Genomic DNA, 18,856 nt, shown 5'->3' with positions numbered 1-18,856 from the left:
CCGGCCCTCCCTCGGCCTTTACATTTCCTTCACCCTCTCTCAATTTCCCCGCCCTCTCTCTCGCTCTCATTCGCTATCTCTCTTCCTCTCCTCATTTCATGCAGCACTGGGGTTGCCTAAGAGACTCGGCCTCAATGGAGAAAATCTCCTTTGGTACAATGAACTGGGCGAGAGGCAGAGGGGAGGGGGAAGAGAAAAGAGGAAGGTGTAGAATGGGGGGGGGGGGGGGCTAGAGGGAAAGTGGGGTGCAGATGCATGCAGGGATGGAAGAGGATTTATTCCAAATATGGAATAAAGGGCTTCAATTGCATGATTTTCCCTCAGTGGTTACAAATAGTAACTAAAATAAATGCAAAAAAAGAAAATTAGGAAAAGTCAATAAAATATATCTGAGAATAGTGTGGCGGTGGGGCTTTACATTGAGGGGTTCTTCAGAACTTGTTGTTTACTTGTTTGTTGGTTCTCGGCAGGGAGAAGACCAGAACTCACTTCCCAAAGACAAGAGTGTTTCCTCTGGATGCCACATTCAATGCCACTTGATTACTCCCAGAGAGAGAGAGAGAGAGAGAGAGAGAGAGAGAGGCGTTCCCCTCCATAACGGGACAAAACACACACGGCCATGTTTCGGGGTTTGTCACTGTCGCTGCACCTTGTTGAGCTCCTCAGCGATGCTATTCAGGCCACCGTTTGTCTATGAGTTAGCAAACTAAGCCCCCCCCCCCACCCCCCAGAACCTTTTCTCATCAGGGCTAATGAAAGAAGCAGAGTGATGGTGATGATGTTTGCATTCCTATGCTATGAAGCATAAAGACCAGCAGTGTGAAATGGGATATGTGGGTCATCTAATGGGCAAGTTCTTATTTCCATGTATGTCCCGTGTAGCTGCCATGGCAAATCTGGGATCTCTGATTTAATGGCTCTATCAGGCCCTGATGCCCAGAGGCCCCTGCTGAGGGGGTACATCTAAGGGGGTGTTAGAATGCGGTACAGGAGGCGCCGAAGTCGAGATGGGGCGCTCTGTGCGAGTGCGAGTGTGTGTGTGTGTGTGTGTGTGTGTGTGTGTGTGACAGCAAACGGGACAGGATGGGGACTTAGAGCAGATTGTGCATGGCGCTTTTCCCTCAGGGTGGGGCTGCATGAAGTTATAGGCAGGCCCCTGTCCATCTGTTACCGTGGCAGCAGCAGTGACCAAGGTGTTGCCATGGCGAGGTGGACACAAAAAGGCGTGGCGTGGGAACGGGTCCAGGGGTCAGGAGTGAAGGTCAGGGGGTCAAGGGTCACAGCCAGCTGGACAGCACACAAGAGGAGGTTATGGTGAGAGTTCAGGTTTGGTTTTCTTTCACTCTTTTTTTTATCCTTTCTTCTTGGGGTTTCTGCTCCGGAGCGAGACGTCTGACGAGTGGACACCACTGGACATTAACATTGAACTGGGGCGGTGAGATGAAAGAGGAGGGGTCTGTAGGGGATGAAGGGGGAGTGAGAAGGGCTGGGGGTCCACAGAAAGGGGGCCGGCACAATGTCCAAGCTTTGGGAGGCTTGTCTGCATTCGGCCTCACGCCTACTGGTGCCAAATCGCACACACAATCGACTCTGGTCAAAGTACACGCAAATGCGTGAAAGGATGCGGACGGATGCGGGCCCGTGTGCATCCGTCTGTGCGGCCGGCACGTTAGCCAGATGAGGGCTACCCAGAAGAAACAAAGGGCCAAGCAACAGCGGTTCATTCCACTCATCTCCAGCTCAGAGAATCAGACAAAGGAAAAGGAAAATGAAATCCGTATCTCTCTCAAGCACATTTTATTCACCTTGCGCTTGCTTTCATGTTGATACGGTTGTTTTTAACTGATTAAAGTCAGTCATTATCAAAATAAGATAAAAGTTGATGATGATGATGAATATATTTATTGGATAGAATGTTAGAGTACAAGTACAGACAAACAGTAGCATGTATTACAGTACAAGTACAGTCAAGCATCCTGTCTAAGAGGAGCATTTCAAAAAAGCCCTTGCGGTCTTGTTTCCGTTGAAATAAATACACAAATTATCGACATTTAACAATACCAATAAAATAAAAATAAATTACTCCATTGATGCAAAATAACAATAAATTAAAAATACTCATAATATGTACAAGTTCAGCCAAGAATGAAAATTCAGCCTTTATGTGTTTACCCCGCTGACGGTGGAAAGTCAGATCAAAAAAATGTAGCGCACAAAAGAATTTCCGAGATTTACAGCCAAATGACATTTAGTCTTTGTTCTTAACCAGCTGAAGACGACAGTAAACCTATTTTAAAGACAAAAGAACACCCAAAAAACAAACATTCAGCATGTGTGGCGCAGTGCGTTTTATTTATTCCCGCTGTTTACACTGAAAGTCTCTGTAAGCTAAAACTTTAATAACACTTATTCTCGCTGTAAAAATTAATAACATGATTTAAATATGCGCCGTCGTTGTCATTGTGCAGAGATACAAGTTCATGCATTGTCTTGGCAGAGGCTTCAAAAGAAGGAAGGACGGCTCTGTAATTTCTCTTGAACTGCTCCTGAGGTGGTTGGCTTGCACCAAAAACAGGCACCGGCTCATCCTTGGTTCGAGTGATTATTGATATTCCCAGCAATCTCCTCGCATCCCAAGCCGTGGCGATTTGACAGAGAGATTCTCTGTCCTCCTCCTTCCCAGTGCACTCTGGGAAAGTGACCAAAAGCAGTTTCATTTAATTGTAAGTGCTGCTGACGCGCACTCCCTGCCAAGAATCAGAAAGCCGAGCTTCAAAGTGATCAGAAGCTCAGCACACATACAAACACACGTTGAATGATGAACGCGCACGAGCCCTGGCGTGTGTTTTAAGCTCTAGCTTCGGATCTGTTCAGATGTCTTTAACCCGAACGCATTAGTTAACTATAGGTAACTATGGATGTAGGTACATCTCATCAGTCAGCCTATCATACAGAAATTATTCTGTGCATGTGAATGCAACACAAAGAGCTAACACAATGAGCGGGGAAAGCTACTCCAGGCGCATAAACTTGACCGTGCTCGCTATGAACGTAGTTTTTTCTTCTGGGTTTAGAGCGTTTCTGAAATTGGATTTACACGGGCCCCTCGAAACAACCACACACATGCATGCGGAGAGGAAATAGGGTGAAGGCGCCGCCATGATCAGCGCGCCTGGAGTAGATGAGGGAGACGGTGCCTTGCTCAAGGGCACCTCGGCAGTGCTCTAGAGGCAGACTGGCCACTCTCCAGCCACCAGCCCACACTCCACATTTAGTCTGGGCTGGGACTCAAACCGGTGAACTTCTCCGCTTCCCAGCCCACTGAGTTTGGAGTTTGGAGTGTTTCTGGCAGAGCTGTTTGAGACAGAAAAGAGGGACGCTGTCCTGCAGCATCTGTTTGAGACAGAAATGAGGGACGCTGTCCTGCAGCATCTGTTTGAGACAGAAATGAGGGACGCTGTCCTGCAGCATCTGTTTGAGACAGAAATGAGGGACGCTGTCCTGCAGCACCTGTTTGAGACAGAAAAGAGGGACGCTGTCCTGCAGCATCTGTTTGAGACAGAAAAGAGGGACGCTGTCCTGCAGCATCTGTTTGAGACAGACAATGGCAATAAACTACTTCTGATTCTGATTCTGATTCTGATTCTGACATGCAAGGTGTGGAGTGACACTGTTAGGTCTGGACCCACAGGACGCAGAGACAAAGATAACGAATGAAACTTTTCCTTTGGGTTTTCCACAAGTTCTGTATCATTGAAATGTTTTTCTGATTTATGTTCCTCACAAAAAATGAGCCAAGGCCAATAAATATTAGGTTGGAAAAATAATTATTTGTATCATTTTTCTTAAGATAAAAGCTGAAAACGGGTCCCACAGACCCGAATACCTTATAAGGGTTAAATAGAGCGGTGCATGTGATTATCGGCCACAGCCGGACAGGGGTGCCTGCAGACAGACAGACAGACAGACAGACAGACAGATTGACGGAACATTACCTTGAACTCCAATCATCCCGTCTCTGGGGCGGGGTCACGTATTGTCGCTAGGTTTGACAGGGCTAGGAGGGGACAGGAGGGGGAGGCAGAGGGAGAGTGGGGTGCTGGGACACAGGCCACCCCGGGGGTCATGGGGAGCCATCCCTCTGGGGGGCCCCACAGAATGTGGGGTGTTAGTGGGGAGAGGGAGGGGAGGTATTGGCAAATTTTCATAGGCTCTGCTCAATATGCGGATGTCTAATCGAATTGTGCGACAATGAATTGGTTCCCCCTCCTGATTTGCATCAGGACAATCCCTGGCGGTGGCTCAGGGGTCAGCGGAGTTGCCCTGGACAAAATGAGCAGCCGGTTCCAAATGCCGTGAGAACGTGTGAACTTGAGGTAGACTTTATTCCGTGACTGGGATATTGATTAATTTAAATGTCTGTCTGTCTGTCTGTGTGCATCTGACATCTGTCACTACAGGGAAGAGGATGTTTCTCTAAAAAAAGAAAAGAAAAAGAAATGTCATTATGAGGAGTTTGGACTGCATTTTAGAACACTGCTTAACTCTGAACTGGACACTCTAAATTACCGTCTCAACTCGTGAATCACTATGTAAAATGTATTCAGTGCGCATCAATATAAACCTCAGGCCTCAGAAAAGACAGAAACATACGGTGAGCAAAGTCCAGGGTTCAAATGTTTGAATACTAGCCCCCCCCCTCCTAAAAAACAACAACAAATAGGGGGGGGGGGAACCAGGCAAACAGTTACGGTTACAAATAAATGAATCTGAATATCACAATGACTGTCGTCTGTCATTATGTTGCTGTATGTTTTCTCCATAACGTTTACGACCTGCAGCTCGAATCGCAGGTGCTTCTGGGTCAAATGGGGTTAACGCTCTCTCAGAAGTTCAGGATTTTTCAGAAGTTCCATCCTCCTTTGGAAACCCCTTGGACTTGCAGGTGGTTCAATTCAGTTTTATTTCTATAGCGCCAGATCACAACAGAAAGTCATCTCAAGGCACTTTACAGGAGTAGCAGGGAAAGACAGAACCCAACTTGACCCACAAGAGAAAGCACTTTGGCAATGGAGGCAAGGAAAAACTTCCCTTTAACAGGCAGAAACCTTGGACAGAACCTAAGACTCATAGTGGACAGCCATCTGTCTGGACTGGCTGGGTTGAGAGAGACAGAGAGCGAGAGAGGGTCACTCCATAGCTACTAATTCAGATGTGTTTGCAGCATTTTGTCAGGCTGAGTGCTACAAACATGTCAAAACACCACAGAGGGGGAGGAGTCACGTCAAATGTCACACCCATAGCCTCCAGTCTCAAGTTCCAGCTGTGCTCTCACCTTGTCACACGCAGGAAGGGACGTGGAGATGACAGAATATGGAACATTCCCTGGTTCCAACTCCATTTTGTGAAACTCCTTAAATTTCCATAAGCCAGAAAAGACTGTGGGATACGAGGCTTGAACCGTGTGGGCAAGCTGGACCCATGCGAGTGTCCGGCTGTTCCCCCATTCAGATGCAACACCCCCCCCCCCCCCTTCTGACCACATGTCTCCTAACAAAGCAACATCCTCCTCTTTACGCCCTCTCTCTGCTTCTGTGATGTCATGAAACACTTGACCGGCATTTCTTTTTCCCTTTCTGCGACATCTTAAACACTCCACATCCGGAGCAAGGCAGGTTTTCCAGAAACGTTTCATCAGATGTCTACACTTCTGCATCCTGTGACTGTGTCTGCTCCCTCCTGAGAGCCGTCTTCTCACTGCTATTTCTGTTAATATATACATTTAATATGCAAAGCATCATTCATTCATCTTCCTGAAGATGAGACGTCACCCCATCTTCGGCCGCTCATCCGAAGTACAGGTCACGCCGTCACGGTAGAGGTGGGATACACCCTGGATGCGTCACCAGCCCAGGGTCACATGTAGAATGTAATGAGTTTGTGGATATGATGGAGAGCAATCCGGGAACATCCCTCCATACAGAAATTCTCCAACTTTGTGGCCTCTTCTTCATCACACTGCGCAGACGCTTGTAGATCAGGTGACTAAGACGGCCACGGCAAAACCTGTATTTTATGAGCTTTCAACCCTTTTTGGGTGGACTTTGATGTGAGGTTCAGACCAGTATCCTACTTGAAGGTCCAACCATTTTGATGTCCAGGTCCATGGCCCCAGGTATTTCAACAAGATGGGAATTGGAAGACAAACAGACTTTCTATCTCGCTATGTCACACCAATCTTTGATGATTGTTACCAAAAAGCATTGTCTTCTGTTTGTCCAAAAAGGCAAAAGGAACTTATGGACATTAATAATAAAAATGACCATAAATTCTATCATGAAATTCAAACAGTCAACCAAAAAAGGTCTCCACTGACATCATCTTTACGATGGCGCAGCATCATGCTCTGTTTCATTCATTCCGTTTTAAACTGCTGCACAGACGGAAGTGCTCAGATCCAGACCTTAGGTTGGACTTGCTGATTTTCTGCAAACAACCGGCTTTAATTAAAATAAGAAAGCCAAACAAATGAAACGTGTGATCAAGGTCTGCCTCTGTGGCGACTTCTGTCAAACCTGGAGAATGTTAGGTTTATGCTTCCCTCTAGCGGTAATGTGTGAAAATACACATTCACTGCAACTCAGACCATAAAACACACTGACATACATACGCATCAAAACACAGACAGCACAGAAAGAGTCAATAATTTAAAAAAATTCAATTTAATTGATTATTAGAGTCTGACATGCGTTTCATCTTGAAAAACGACCAGATTTAATTATCCCCTGTGAATCTTGGTCACGTGAAAATTCGTAAAAAAAAGAAAATAATGAATGAATATTTGGAGAGCTTCTTTACAGCTGAGGAGAAAGAGGAGTAGCCGACAACCTCCAAAAAAAGAAAGCTTCTTTTAACAGGCAACAACAAGAGTCATGCTGAAAACACGCGGTTATCTCCAGCGGATGCCGCAGTAAGTCTGCTCTGCGTAAAATGTGGAGAAATCTAGCAAACGAGCCTTCAAAGCTGCGTCGGCACATCGAGACCAAGAACCTGGATTCAAAGACAAGCTGTTGACATTTTTCGAATGTGCTGTTGGGGTCATAAACATCTAATCCTGTCCTGCCTCTTTACACACAATCAGGCTTTATTGTTTCAACATGTCAAACACAAACATCTTTCAAAAGTAAAAAATGTGAACATGAAGGACAGAAGGAATTATTGAGGCCACAACCTGAGTAGCTACTTCTGTAATAATTGTTTTGTAGTTATTACAAGTTGTGGGGTGGCACAACTAACGGTTAACCACTACCTCTGGCGTAGTGGTTAGTGCGATGACAAGATCCCGGATAAAGCGGCCAACATGAGTGTCTTCTGCAGGGTGCCTGGAGACATCCTGAGAAACGGGGTGAGGAGCTCAGTCACCAGGGAGGAACTCGGAGTAGAGCCGCTGCTCCTCCTCCGACTGGAGTCAGCTGAGATGGCTGGGGCATTTATTTCGAATGCCCCCTGGACGCTTTCCTGGGGAGGTGTTCCCCACATGTCCCACTAGGAGCAGGCCTCGGGGAAGACCCAGGACACCTCAGGATCCCCCTGGAAGAGCTGGAGGAGGTGGCTGGGGAGAGGGAAGTCCGAAAGTCCCTGCTGAGACTGTTGCCTCGGCATTAAACGGTTATACCCACGGTTGCTCCCTCTTGATTTGTTTGTTGCAACGTTGAATTTCTGTTAACCTTTTCCCAAATTTCTGGGTGGTGAATAAAATTTATTTTACCCGTCGGCCATCGGGGTTATTTTGTGCTAATTCTCTTTGCCCAACGAGACGGGTCGTAAGAAAAAGGCCTAAAAAACACAACATTCAATACGCAAAGAGCTACACGCTCTGAAGACGAGCCAGCCGGAGACAACAATTGCAGGAGCAAAACGGGAGGACACAGAAGGGAACGGAACATCACCTGGCTGGGAACAGCAGGTCGAGTCAGGTTTTAAGGAGTTTTAAGGAGAGGCTGCTGGTGATTGGTGGGGACTTTCAGGTGTGGCGTATTGGAATCTTGCTGGTTCGTCTTCGGCTGCACCTGAGTAGCATGAGGGAGGCAAATGTGGTCAATGGCTCAGAAGCACACAAAAGTAAAGTGCAGGTTCATAACACTTCTTCTATTAACGCTGATCTTTAGATCTTTTCACAGATTCTCTATTAGATTCAATTCAGGTGATTGGCTGGGCCATTTTAGCAGCATTGTATTATTTCTCTGAAAGTTTCCTTGGCTTGTGTGTTTGGGATCATCCCTTGTTTCATCTTCACCTTCTTGGTTGATGGGATTCGATTTCTATCAATAATGTCTTTGTACATTCTACCTTCAATTACAGGAAGTTTGCCCCTGTCGTGTGCTGATGGCAGCCCCACACCATGGCGTTCCCAAACTTCACTGTTGCTATGGTGTTTTTGGGGTGAAGTATTTGACCTCCATACATGGTTACGGCATCCAAAAAGTTCAGTTCTGCTCTCATCTGACCGGAATATATTCTCTCAGTACTTCACAGGAGTGTCTAAAGTTATGTTGGGCTTTTTGCACTTCCATTTCTTCCTGTGTTCAACACTTTTTCCTGCGTCTTTGTCTCAGGTTTTATTTATTTGGATGTGTGGGCTCAATACAGAGTGTCAACCACTCTGTATTGAACCTTCATGATCTATAGGTACAGCGAACAATACAGTATGTGTAAGGCTCCTTTTTCTGCATTAAAATAAAATACAGTAAAAAAAAAAGTTTTACTTTTAGCATGGCTAAACTCAATCAAAATCATAACGTGAATCCATTCCGAACTGCATGTGCTGCAGTCGCTCATCGCAGCACCAGCGATCACTGAAGACATTTTGCTTTGTCAGGCTGGGGGGGCTGAACCGCTCTGTAGCGTCCCTGACAGGAATTCTTCAGGGACGAGTTACATTTTTCCCTCTTACCTTTCTCCTTTTGTAAAGTAAGTACAGTAACCCAAAAGCGACAATGAGGATGGCGATGACGACCACCCCAGCAACGATAAGGACCACGTTCGCATTGGCATCTTCTGTTGGAAGAAAATGACGAAAGAACAGTCGGTTAAAATATACGTTGATCTATCAAATCAATTATCTATTCATACACGCATTTACTTGAATGTATGTTATCTAGTATAACCACTGTGCATCAGAGATATCCTAAAACCATTCCAGATGTCCAAAATCTAAGTACTTTTAACAGAATTTTGCTCACTGGGAATCTTCTCCAGGCATTCAGGAGAAATCTGCAACTCTGTTTTGTGCAGACCCATAAATGTATTGAGGAGCAAGAAATTCACTGTGATTTTTCAGATCTGGCTGGCCTTTTCTTTTAATCCTTTGTCTATAAACATTTTAAGATTCAGGTTGTTTTTTTGTTTGCTCTGGAATTTGTAAGGACTAGTTCAGGGATGGGCAACCGTGAGCTGCCACATGAGTCAATTTAGAAAGATCAATAGTTTATTGATTTTACAGTCATTGCAAAGAAGCAATTTACCTTTCCATGACCCCCCCCTAATATGACAGAGTGCAATCAGACAATATTTGAGCAAAATGGACAAAAATGCATTAAGTAAGACAAGCTGACAGATCTCCCTGGTGATTTCTCTTTCCTGTTTTTCAAGGATAACAACATTTCGCTCAGGAATAAACAGACGGGCTTCACATATTTCAGTGAAGCCTTTTTCCACTCGGATTTTATGGGTGTTTTTTTTATATATATAGTTATTCAATAACCATGCAGAGTAATACAAACATCCCACCGATAAGCTCGAAGTCAGGTGCAAATCAGCTAATTAGAGTTGTCACCACGGAGGTTTGTGTTCACAGTAAAAGTGCCGTTATTCAAGTAAATAAAATAAAAAGTTAAATGTTTTCAGTAACGTGGGAGGCTAAAGCTAGCTGCAGTAGCCATTCGCCGTTAGCATGTAACAGAGACCTAAATATTAGGTTAACCACATGAAATACGAGACAGTGAATTAGTCCCTAACGCTGCATTGATCCCGTCACTTTAGTAGTTGTTCATTACTTCTGCATAGATTAAAGTTTGTATTTTTCATTCCACTTTCTTAATTCTTTCAACTGCTCGTGTGGTCCTCCACAAACGCAGACATTTCTCATAGTAGTTTAACGTTTTGGGGAAGGGCATAAACCGTACACCTCCTTCCTGTCGTTCGGGGTAATGTTTCACCATGCTAATCAAAACGTATGCTCGAAAACGTATGCTCACACGTGTCAAACAGACACGGAGTGTAGTGTCGTGATTGGCCTACTAAGTCATGTGGCCGTGTTTTACAGAAAGGTCAATGAATCTGAAGCATTAGGAGGGAAATGAGCTGCTTGGCAGAGGTCTGCACTCTGAGTGCTTTTCTAGTGACTTAAGCACAAATAGATTTTGAGCCAACGATTGTAGATGGAAATAAAAACAGACACAATCACAACGGACGAATCTCAGTCTTACTCCAGTTGGTTATGATCTTGTCTTTGTCCAGTCGGATGATTATGACGCCGTCCTCCACACCAGAGAGCTTGAACACACAGTCGTATCTCGTCCAGTCTTCAGGTGCCACCGATGACAGTTTCAGGTCAACACTCATCTGGAAGGTGTCGTCGTGGTTGGGGAGGATCTCTCTGTGGACCACTTTCTCACGAAGCATTTTTTCATCTTTCCTCCAAGTGAGCGTCGCACCACGAGGATAAAAACCTGTAGCGTGGCAGGTGACCGGAGAGGAGGGAGTCTTCTGGAGGAGAAACATTGAGGGGAGCTCTGGAAAGACGGAGTGAGAGGGAGACATGGCGTAAGGGTCTCGCCCAAAGACCGCTGGGACGGGCTCCAGCGCTACCTGCGATCCGGTTGCGGATAAAAGCGGTTGTCAAAATGAATAAATGAAAGGGCATCAAGGGAAGCAGCGAATCATGAGGAATGCTGAATAGAAAAGGCACATGGTGAAAAAGCAAGAGAAGCAACCAAAGAGAGCGTGAAAAACTTTAAAAACTATGAACAGGAGTTTCTCTGTTACTTCATATCAAGAACACTGGCTGCGTTTACATGGACAAGTTTAATCGGATTAAAAGCCTGATCGGAATAAAAATGCTTCATGTACACACCCAAATCAGATTAGTCTGACCTAATCAAGCTCATTCCGGTCAACATTTTATTCCGATCGAGAGGGATGTTTTTTTTTATACCATTCAATAATAATCCGATCAGGGCGCATGGAAACACGTATTCCGACGTTTCGGTACAAGCCGTCCTTACTGCACGACATCAGCGATTCGATTCGATGTTTTGTTTACAACAGAAGTCGCTATGGCTTCTTCTTCTTCTACTATTTCCGATATATTTGGTAAAATTGCGCATGTCAAAATAATTCTTCCGATCGAAAGTGTGACGCATGAACACGCAAGTCCTAATCGGATCAATATTTTTAGGGCCCATGAACACAGTGCATCCGGCCATAATTTGACTCCAAACTCTGATCGGATTAAAGACATTTTGTCCATGTAAACGCAGCCTTACCCCTTTCAATAGCTCACCATGTTTGCTTGACAATCATGCTCATATCTGTCAATGATTGTTCAACAGTAGGTACACAGTGTTGGGACTCAGGATTAGGATTCCTAACCCAAGAAGGATTAGGAATAAACTCAGAAACAGAAAAAGAAGACGCCATCATGTTAATTTACCTCTTCTCAGGAGCGTGCTCTTGCCATAGTCCACATACTTCTCCAGCCAACCGGGCAAAGTCTGAGTGAGGAATTTCTCATTGTGTTTTATTCTCGGCCGGTCGGCATTCCATTTGTCTTTGGTGGACACGGCCTTCGACTGCGGAGTGACCCACGTAAATGTGTCCATATCGAATGATATCAAGTCTTCTCCATCGTAGCCATACTGATTAAAACCTTTTTTCACATTAGTCTCATCGTCCCACTCGCAGCCATTCATCCTTTGTAAAACGTGGCCACCTGAGACAAAGAGACAGAAAACAGAGACTCTCAGAAATCTTGAAAATGCCGCGCATCGCGTAATTCACAGCGGGGGGTTGTAAACCGGGTAAAGATCCTTCTTTAGGTAGCTACAGTCTTTTGATTTAGCCATATATATTACATGAAAAAACAGTCTTCCTTAAAACAATATTTTCTGCTAAAATATCCAAATACAAATGACAGTAAACAATTTGTCTCTTCATTAAATAGTGTACTTAACATAATGTAAGTAGTAGACCATTTATTTTATACCATCTCACGTAGCTCCAATTGATATTAATGAAATGTAACTGATAGTCTTTGCGAAACAATCATGATGAGAAAGTGCTAAAAGTTTTTAGTGTAATAGTACTTCAAGGACAGATATTGAGTGCAGTCCTCCTGTGTACTCGTAGCTCGCGTGGCTCAGCTCGCGGTGCCGTTTGCAAGATGACGACCATGAACCCGCGATGAAGTTTGGACGTTATGGACGGAAATGTTTTACTGAATGTGCGCCTGAATCCAAATAAAACGCCTCGTTGAATTTTAATTTGTTGCAAAATCAATCTACTGTAATCTGACCGGTTTAAATATAGACAGCTTCAGTGTTCGGTAGTGTGTGTGTGTGTGTGTGTGTGTGTGCGTGTGTGCAACTGTGCGCATAGGGCAGAGCTCTCAGCAACAAGGTGGTCCTTTATCGCTCATCTCCATGTTCCCTCTCTCATTCTTAACCCTTTATTTCCAAAAGTTTGATTTTCCTTTCCCCCAAAAAAGCTGATAGATACAAGCCAAACACATGCATCTGCATTTTACATGAAAAGAAAATCCGGATTTTGCAAAAGTTAGAGCAGTAGTAGAGCAGTTATATAAACATTTATGTTTGTTTGTTTGTTTTTACAAATTTCCAGACATTAGAGTGTTCTAACGATTACTTCATGGTGCGGGCTTTAAAGGGTTAAACTATTATTTCAAAAAGAGGGCTGGACACCACCAGTGTCAAGTAAATGTAAAAATATCATTCAGGAAGCTAAACATAAACGTGTCTAATCACGTAGAGGAAGAACGAAAGTGCGAGTGCGTGTGTTTGAGTTTGAGCTTTATCTGAGCTTTGATTTATTTCTCACAGGGCGGGGCTGATGAGTCACACGATGTCACGGCTGACCCACACCAGAGAGTCGGATACAAGTCGCCTGCACCGTCGGACCACCATGAAGAAATGCACTTATGGTGGAGTCAATGAAAGGTCACCAAAGGTCAACTAAAATGCGATTGGCTTATAAATGTAAGACGTAACATGTACCTCCGGTTTGGTTGTAGCGCTGATTCAGAGTATTCAACGTGTTCCTGAAGTAGTTGGGTCCATTCTCGAAACATTCTTGTCGATACAGCATCAGATGATGAGGCTCCTTCTTGAATAACGCATTGACCCAGTCGTGTTTGATCTCCACCGTCTTTATGTTGTTGTCACAGTAACCCACCAGGACATCGTCAACCAGTACCGCTACCGCGTACTCTGGGAAGTTTGGGATTCCAGAAGAAGCCGTGAAGAAATACTTGAGGGAATGTTTGACTGCAGAACAAACAAGGGTTATACATTCAGTATTATGCACAGCATCATCCACGTTCCAAAGAAATACAGTAATACCTCGACATACGAGTGTTCCGAGCAAAATTTAGCTTTGAGACACGAGAATAAATTTGAGACGCGAGCAACTTCCAGATGTTGCCGCTAAATGGCCGAGCGCTGCGAGCGCGCTTCACTCGTTCAGTTCAGGTATTCACCGCCTTGGGTACTCGTCTCCTGTGCTGTGTTTCCATTATTTGCGTGATTTTGTATCTGTGAGTATTTCTTATTAGTGATGGATCCAAAAGAAGTGAGTGGTAACGATGGCAAGATGCTAGCTGCAGAGCTAGCTGGAATACAGAGCTAATGCTTTGCTAGTTTTGCTATGTGTGCACACCTGCGAGCTTCCAGCGCCTCTTCCAATCAGTCAATATTGTCCAACACTCAGAGGCATCCGTGCAGAAACTCTCCCAGAACTTTGGTTCCGCACGGAGCACTTAGATCGCGCTAGTAATAAATATAATGAGAAAAAAATTCTAAAACCGAAAAACCGAAACAGTACGCAAGTGGACCAAACCGAACCCCTAGTGTAATTCCAGAGAAACCTGGAGCATGAAGAGATGGATCGTAATCAGGAAATACTAAAAGTATTTGTTGTCCCAATACACCAGGTTCACATTCGTCTCTAGAGGAAAGTATGGATCACCAAGTTCTCAGATCTGAGGAAAAAGAGAGAGAGCATAGTGAGAGCCACAAACACTGACCCAGCAACCTCCACTAACTCAGAGATCTGTGTGCGGGGTTGACTCTCTAAACGAGTTTTGATAGGTGCTGGAGTGGTGGATCTGGCATGCGTGAAACCTCCACCTAAGAACGGGGCAGCCATCCCAGACCCAACAATGGCAACATGAGCCCCCAGATCACCCCAAGCAGCCACAGCAACCCAAGAACGACCACCATGGCCCCACCAGAGCCACACGCAGAAGAACCAGTCCAGGGCCCGGGGGCGACTTACACCAACACAGCCGACAAAAATCTCTGCTTCCAAAAAAATAAATAAAAAATATTTGAAATATTTTACAGAAAGTTGGTCTCCTTTTATTAAATCATTAAATATAAATATTGCAACCTGATTCTGCCTGCTAGCGAAAGCCACCACAACGATGTAAATGGTAATGCTGCTTCCAATTTGTTTTTGGCATGACTCATCTTGTTTCTGTTTTCATTTAGGAACCCGGTTTCTGTATCCAGGACCGAGTGGACCTCAGAAATACATCGCCGCCCAGCCATTCTAACTTTCTATGTTTCAGCTCCAGTCTCCAGCTCAATGTTCTTCACACAAGGATGGTTGATCTCTGGGGCTGTTGGCATGCTGGGCTAACTCTTCAGGGGCTGTCCCCGTGGCTTGATATGTGCAACCCAGCTCCTCGGGTCTCTGCTGGGTGGCGCATGCTTCTCGGGCGGCCGCCGGTGTTCCGCTAGGTCGCCATGCGGGGGTGCTGGCCTATGCGTTCGGGATGGCACTGAGCTGGAGCAGTCTGTCACTCCTCTGCTGGTAGTAGCGGCCCGGGTCCGGCTGGTGACCTGGCTTGGCCATGGCCCCCTCACCTCCCCTCCCTCCTCCCTGACCTCTCTCCTCCACCCTCCCCATCCCCCGCTCGCCCTCTTCTCCTTGGTCCCGTCTCCTGTCCTGCCTCCCCCTCGCCCCTCTCCCTTCTCCTTCGCCTCCCTTTCTCTCCCCTGGTGGTCTCCCCCTTCCCCTCTCTCCCCGCATCTCCTCTTCCGGCATCCTGCCTCCCGCCGGGGCCTCGCGGCTCCCTCCTTCCTGGGGGCTTGATTATGGGGGATGGGTGGGATGCGTCGGGGGCGGCGCTCGATCCAGGCCCTGTGCATGGTTGGGCCCTCTGACACCTGTGGGTGGGATGGGTGAGGCTGGGGACTGGGGTCGGGCTCCCTCCTCCCCCCGCCTGGTTGGCTGGGGCCTCATGTGCTGCGCCTCTTAACTCACCACCTTAGCACAACACATTTGTAAATATACACAAAGGGTACATGCACCTGGGGGGCCTGGTGCTGGGGGGCGTTCACCAAGCGTCCCTCTGCAACCCCCCCCCCCCATTTTAATGCACCACATGGGGTTACGTGGGTGCTAGGCGGGGAGATAAGAGGGAGGGCGCAGGGCAGGAGTGTGCCGTTGCCCTCCTCCGCATCCCCCGTCTGGCCCCTCCTGCCCCAAATTTTAACGCACTACATACATGTGTATATAGCACCTGGGTGTCCACACATTCACGGTGTTGGGAGGGTTCCCCAGTCTGGGATCTGGGGAGCCATGTAGACAGGGTATGGGGGGGAGGGTCACAATCAATTTATTTATTTTTGGCCTTGGCGCGGCATGTGGGGCCTTAGCGGGCTGGGCCTGGGGTGGGACAGTGGTCCGGCCTCTTGCTCCCTACTCTCCATCCCAGGGAATAATACTCTCCTCCCAAATGGCTGTATAGGGTCGGATAGGGCTGGAGCCCCTGCACTGTCTACTCCCGTTCCCTAGACGCTGGTTCGCTGGGTTGGGGGGCTGCCCGAGCTCGGCGGTGGGGTGGGGTGGTGGGGGGGGAGGGGTGCGGTGGGGGTGGGGGGTGGGGATGGGGGCGGTGGTGGGGGGTGGGGGGCTGGGCCGTGGGGGGGGCTGGGGGACTGTGGGGGGGTGTGTGGGATGGGTGGAGGGTGCTGTGAGGGGGCGGGTGGTTGTGGGGGGCGTGGTGTTGGGTGCTGGTGGGGCGCCAGGCCGGCCCGCTGTGCCCCGTGCCGCTGCGCTGACCTAGGTTTCGTCGGCTGTGTTGGTGTAAGTCGCCCCCGGGCCCTGGACTGGTTCTTCTGCGTGTGGCTCTGGTGGGGCCATGGTGGTCGTTCTTGGGTTGCTGTGGCTGCTTGGGGTGATCTGGGGGCTCATGTTGCCATTGTTGGGTCCGGGATGGCTGCCCCGTTCTTAGGTGGAGGTTTCACGCATGCCAGATCCACCACTCCAGCACCTATCAAAACTCGTTTAGACAGTCAACCCCGCACACAGATCTCTGAGTTAGTGGAGGTTGCTGGGTCAGTGTTTGTGGCTCTCACTATGCTCTCTCTCTTTTTCCTCAGATCTGAGAACTTGGTGATCCATACTTTCCTCTAGAGACTGATGTGAACCTGGTGTATTGGGACAACTCTTGGTGATGATTGGATGGAAGGGGTAGAATTAAGGGGCACAAATAAATCCATTGCACTTTCTTCTCAGAACACTGTGTATTTGTCACTTTTTGTTTGTCCATGTTGTATGTTCACTGCGGTGTGCACAGCCCTCTACGGCGGTAAGCAGGTAATAAAATCAATAAAATAGGAATAGGCTAGTCCGCCAAGAGGGCAGGTGACGGTCACAATCACTATAAGAATAAAAATTGCATAGAACTCTAGCAGTGACTGACGTTATGTAAAAAGGAAATACTAAAAGTAAACTGTCAGGAAGCTGAAACAAGGAATGTCCTGCATTTACTATATGCAAAGTAAAAAAATATAAACTAAATACTCCAAACACAATGTAAACATGTGCTCACTATGTAAACACACATATTTGCATCAGATAAGAAAGAAAACTTTTTGTTACAGTGCAAGCACACAAAATTATGTTTACACCCCTTGAAACACACACATGCAGAGGGAATAAGGTGAATGTGCCGCCATGATCGGCGCACCCGGAGCAGTTGGGGGGGGGGGGGGGGGCTGTTTTTTTCTGGTTCAATACAAAACACATACATATGAAGGATATACAATTTACACACATTTTTAGGGAAAAAAGAAGAAGCTGAAGTCAAAAACGTATTTCTGCTTCTCCTACTCCCATTCTTTAAATCGAATGACCTGAATCTACAGCAAAATGAACAATAATTAAACTACAGTCATAAATCACTTACATGCCTTTATGGCATTTGAGAATTATAGTTTTTCTAAAACTCAGCATAATTTAAATTTGACTTTCAACTGATTCCATCATTTAACACGAATAACAGAAAAATGCAGCAAGTTATTAAACAATTCGGCGTTATTACATAATGATGTAAAAATGTATTACATGTGCACATAATGCGGTGCTATTACATAGGCGTTATTACATAGGCGTTATTACATAATGAGGTGCTATTACATGAGGCGTCTCCTCATCCCCGGCATGAACGTCTCGCTGCACGCGGGACGCTGCTCGTTCCCCGGGGCGTCAGTCTGAGCGAACGGGCGCAGTGTGCGTTTGAAAGTTGTCCATTTACGACGCGATGTTTATTCAAGCTTCTAAAATGATGTCGGCAGCCCATAATATCCAACGGAGGCTGCCTGGATGATTTCACATCCAAATATGGTTTTCAGTTCAGTGGGCGCGTTTACGCGCAAGTCAAAACTCGTGTCGGCTCCACACCGACTCGGATAAAGTTTAAATACATTTAAATAGCAACCTTACCTGGTGAGGAAAGGTGAACGAACAGAAGCAGAAAAAATAACACGCACGTCATTTTGCTGTGATGAAGCACGAACAACTGTAAACGCACATGAAGGCGGAGTTTGCGGTGACTCACCGCAGGGTCAACAGGGACTGTTTCCGTTACGGCGGCGCCATCTTGGTACGGTACTTGTTCCAGATTTACGCAAGTCTGTGTTGTTCATCTTGAAATGATGAGACAGCTTTTATCTTATTTGTCAGTCCAAAACCGGAATTCCTTCTTCCTCGTGCTCGCTGTCTAAAATGGAATCACTCTGCCCCCTGCTGGTAGAACAATGTAGCTACAAGAATGACACTGCAGATCAAGACACACCCACACAACAGTGCCCCCCCGAGGAAAAAGAAAGCACCCCACACCCTCTCCACCGCGACGATAAATAATATAATTTGTCTATAAAATTGTTATAAGTATACCTCTGAATAACATTGTATCTTTATTAACAAAGAAAAAGAAAGAAAGAAATATACATCAACTTACAACAAAGAATAACTTTATTAACATTGTTTTAGTCTGTAACAGAAAAAACGTAATAATAATTAAATCTTTATTTAAACTACAAAAAATGTTCGACCAACTGAACCTTTTGATACTGAAAAATAAAATTAAATAAAATCAATAAATAATCAATACAAATTTATCAGCAACATTAACTCAGGAGCATAATATATAAAACGTTTTAAGTTATAAAATAAAAATGAATAAAACAATAAAACAAACAACAAGTCAGGATTAATGGCTACAACGAGCACATTTTTCAGTGCACAGCTTTTCGAAGAGGGGTTTGAA

General features: G+C 45.9%; 1 protein-coding gene across 2 annotated transcripts; it reads right to left on the bottom strand.

The window, feature by feature from the left end:
• Positions 1–1,948: 1,948 nt before the first annotated feature.
• On the bottom strand, positions 1,949–18,105 carry LOC137902923 (major histocompatibility complex class I-related gene protein-like). 2 transcript variants are annotated; one of them, XM_068747029.1, is made up of 7 exons: positions 18,031–18,105; positions 13,293–13,562; positions 11,714–11,992; positions 10,488–10,793; positions 8,954–9,057; positions 7,950–8,069; positions 1,949–2,689 (listed from the first exon to the last, which is right to left on the bottom strand). In XM_068747029.1, exons 1-6 carry the CDS (start codon positions 18,080–18,082, stop codon positions 7,980–7,982), a joined length of 1,101 nt encoding a protein of 366 aa, XP_068603130.1. In that variant the 5' UTR covers positions 18,083–18,105; the 3' UTR covers positions 1,949–2,689; positions 7,950–7,979. The 2 variants fall into 2 exon arrangements, with proteins under 2 accessions (XP_068603130.1, XP_068603129.1); XM_068747028.1 differs by lacking the exon at positions 1,949–2,689 and having other exon boundaries at positions 6,722–8,069.
• Between the last annotated feature and the right edge of the window lie 751 nt (positions 18,106–18,856).

This window comes from Brachionichthys hirsutus, chromosome 13 (assembly GCF_040956055.1).
Source record: "Brachionichthys hirsutus isolate HB-005 chromosome 13, CSIRO-AGI_Bhir_v1, whole genome shotgun sequence".
In the NCBI taxonomy this organism is placed as follows: domain Eukaryota; kingdom Metazoa; phylum Chordata; class Actinopteri; order Lophiiformes; family Brachionichthyidae; genus Brachionichthys; species Brachionichthys hirsutus.
Note: the sequence above shows the minus strand (reverse complement) of the source record. Positions and strands in the feature narration are given on the sequence as shown.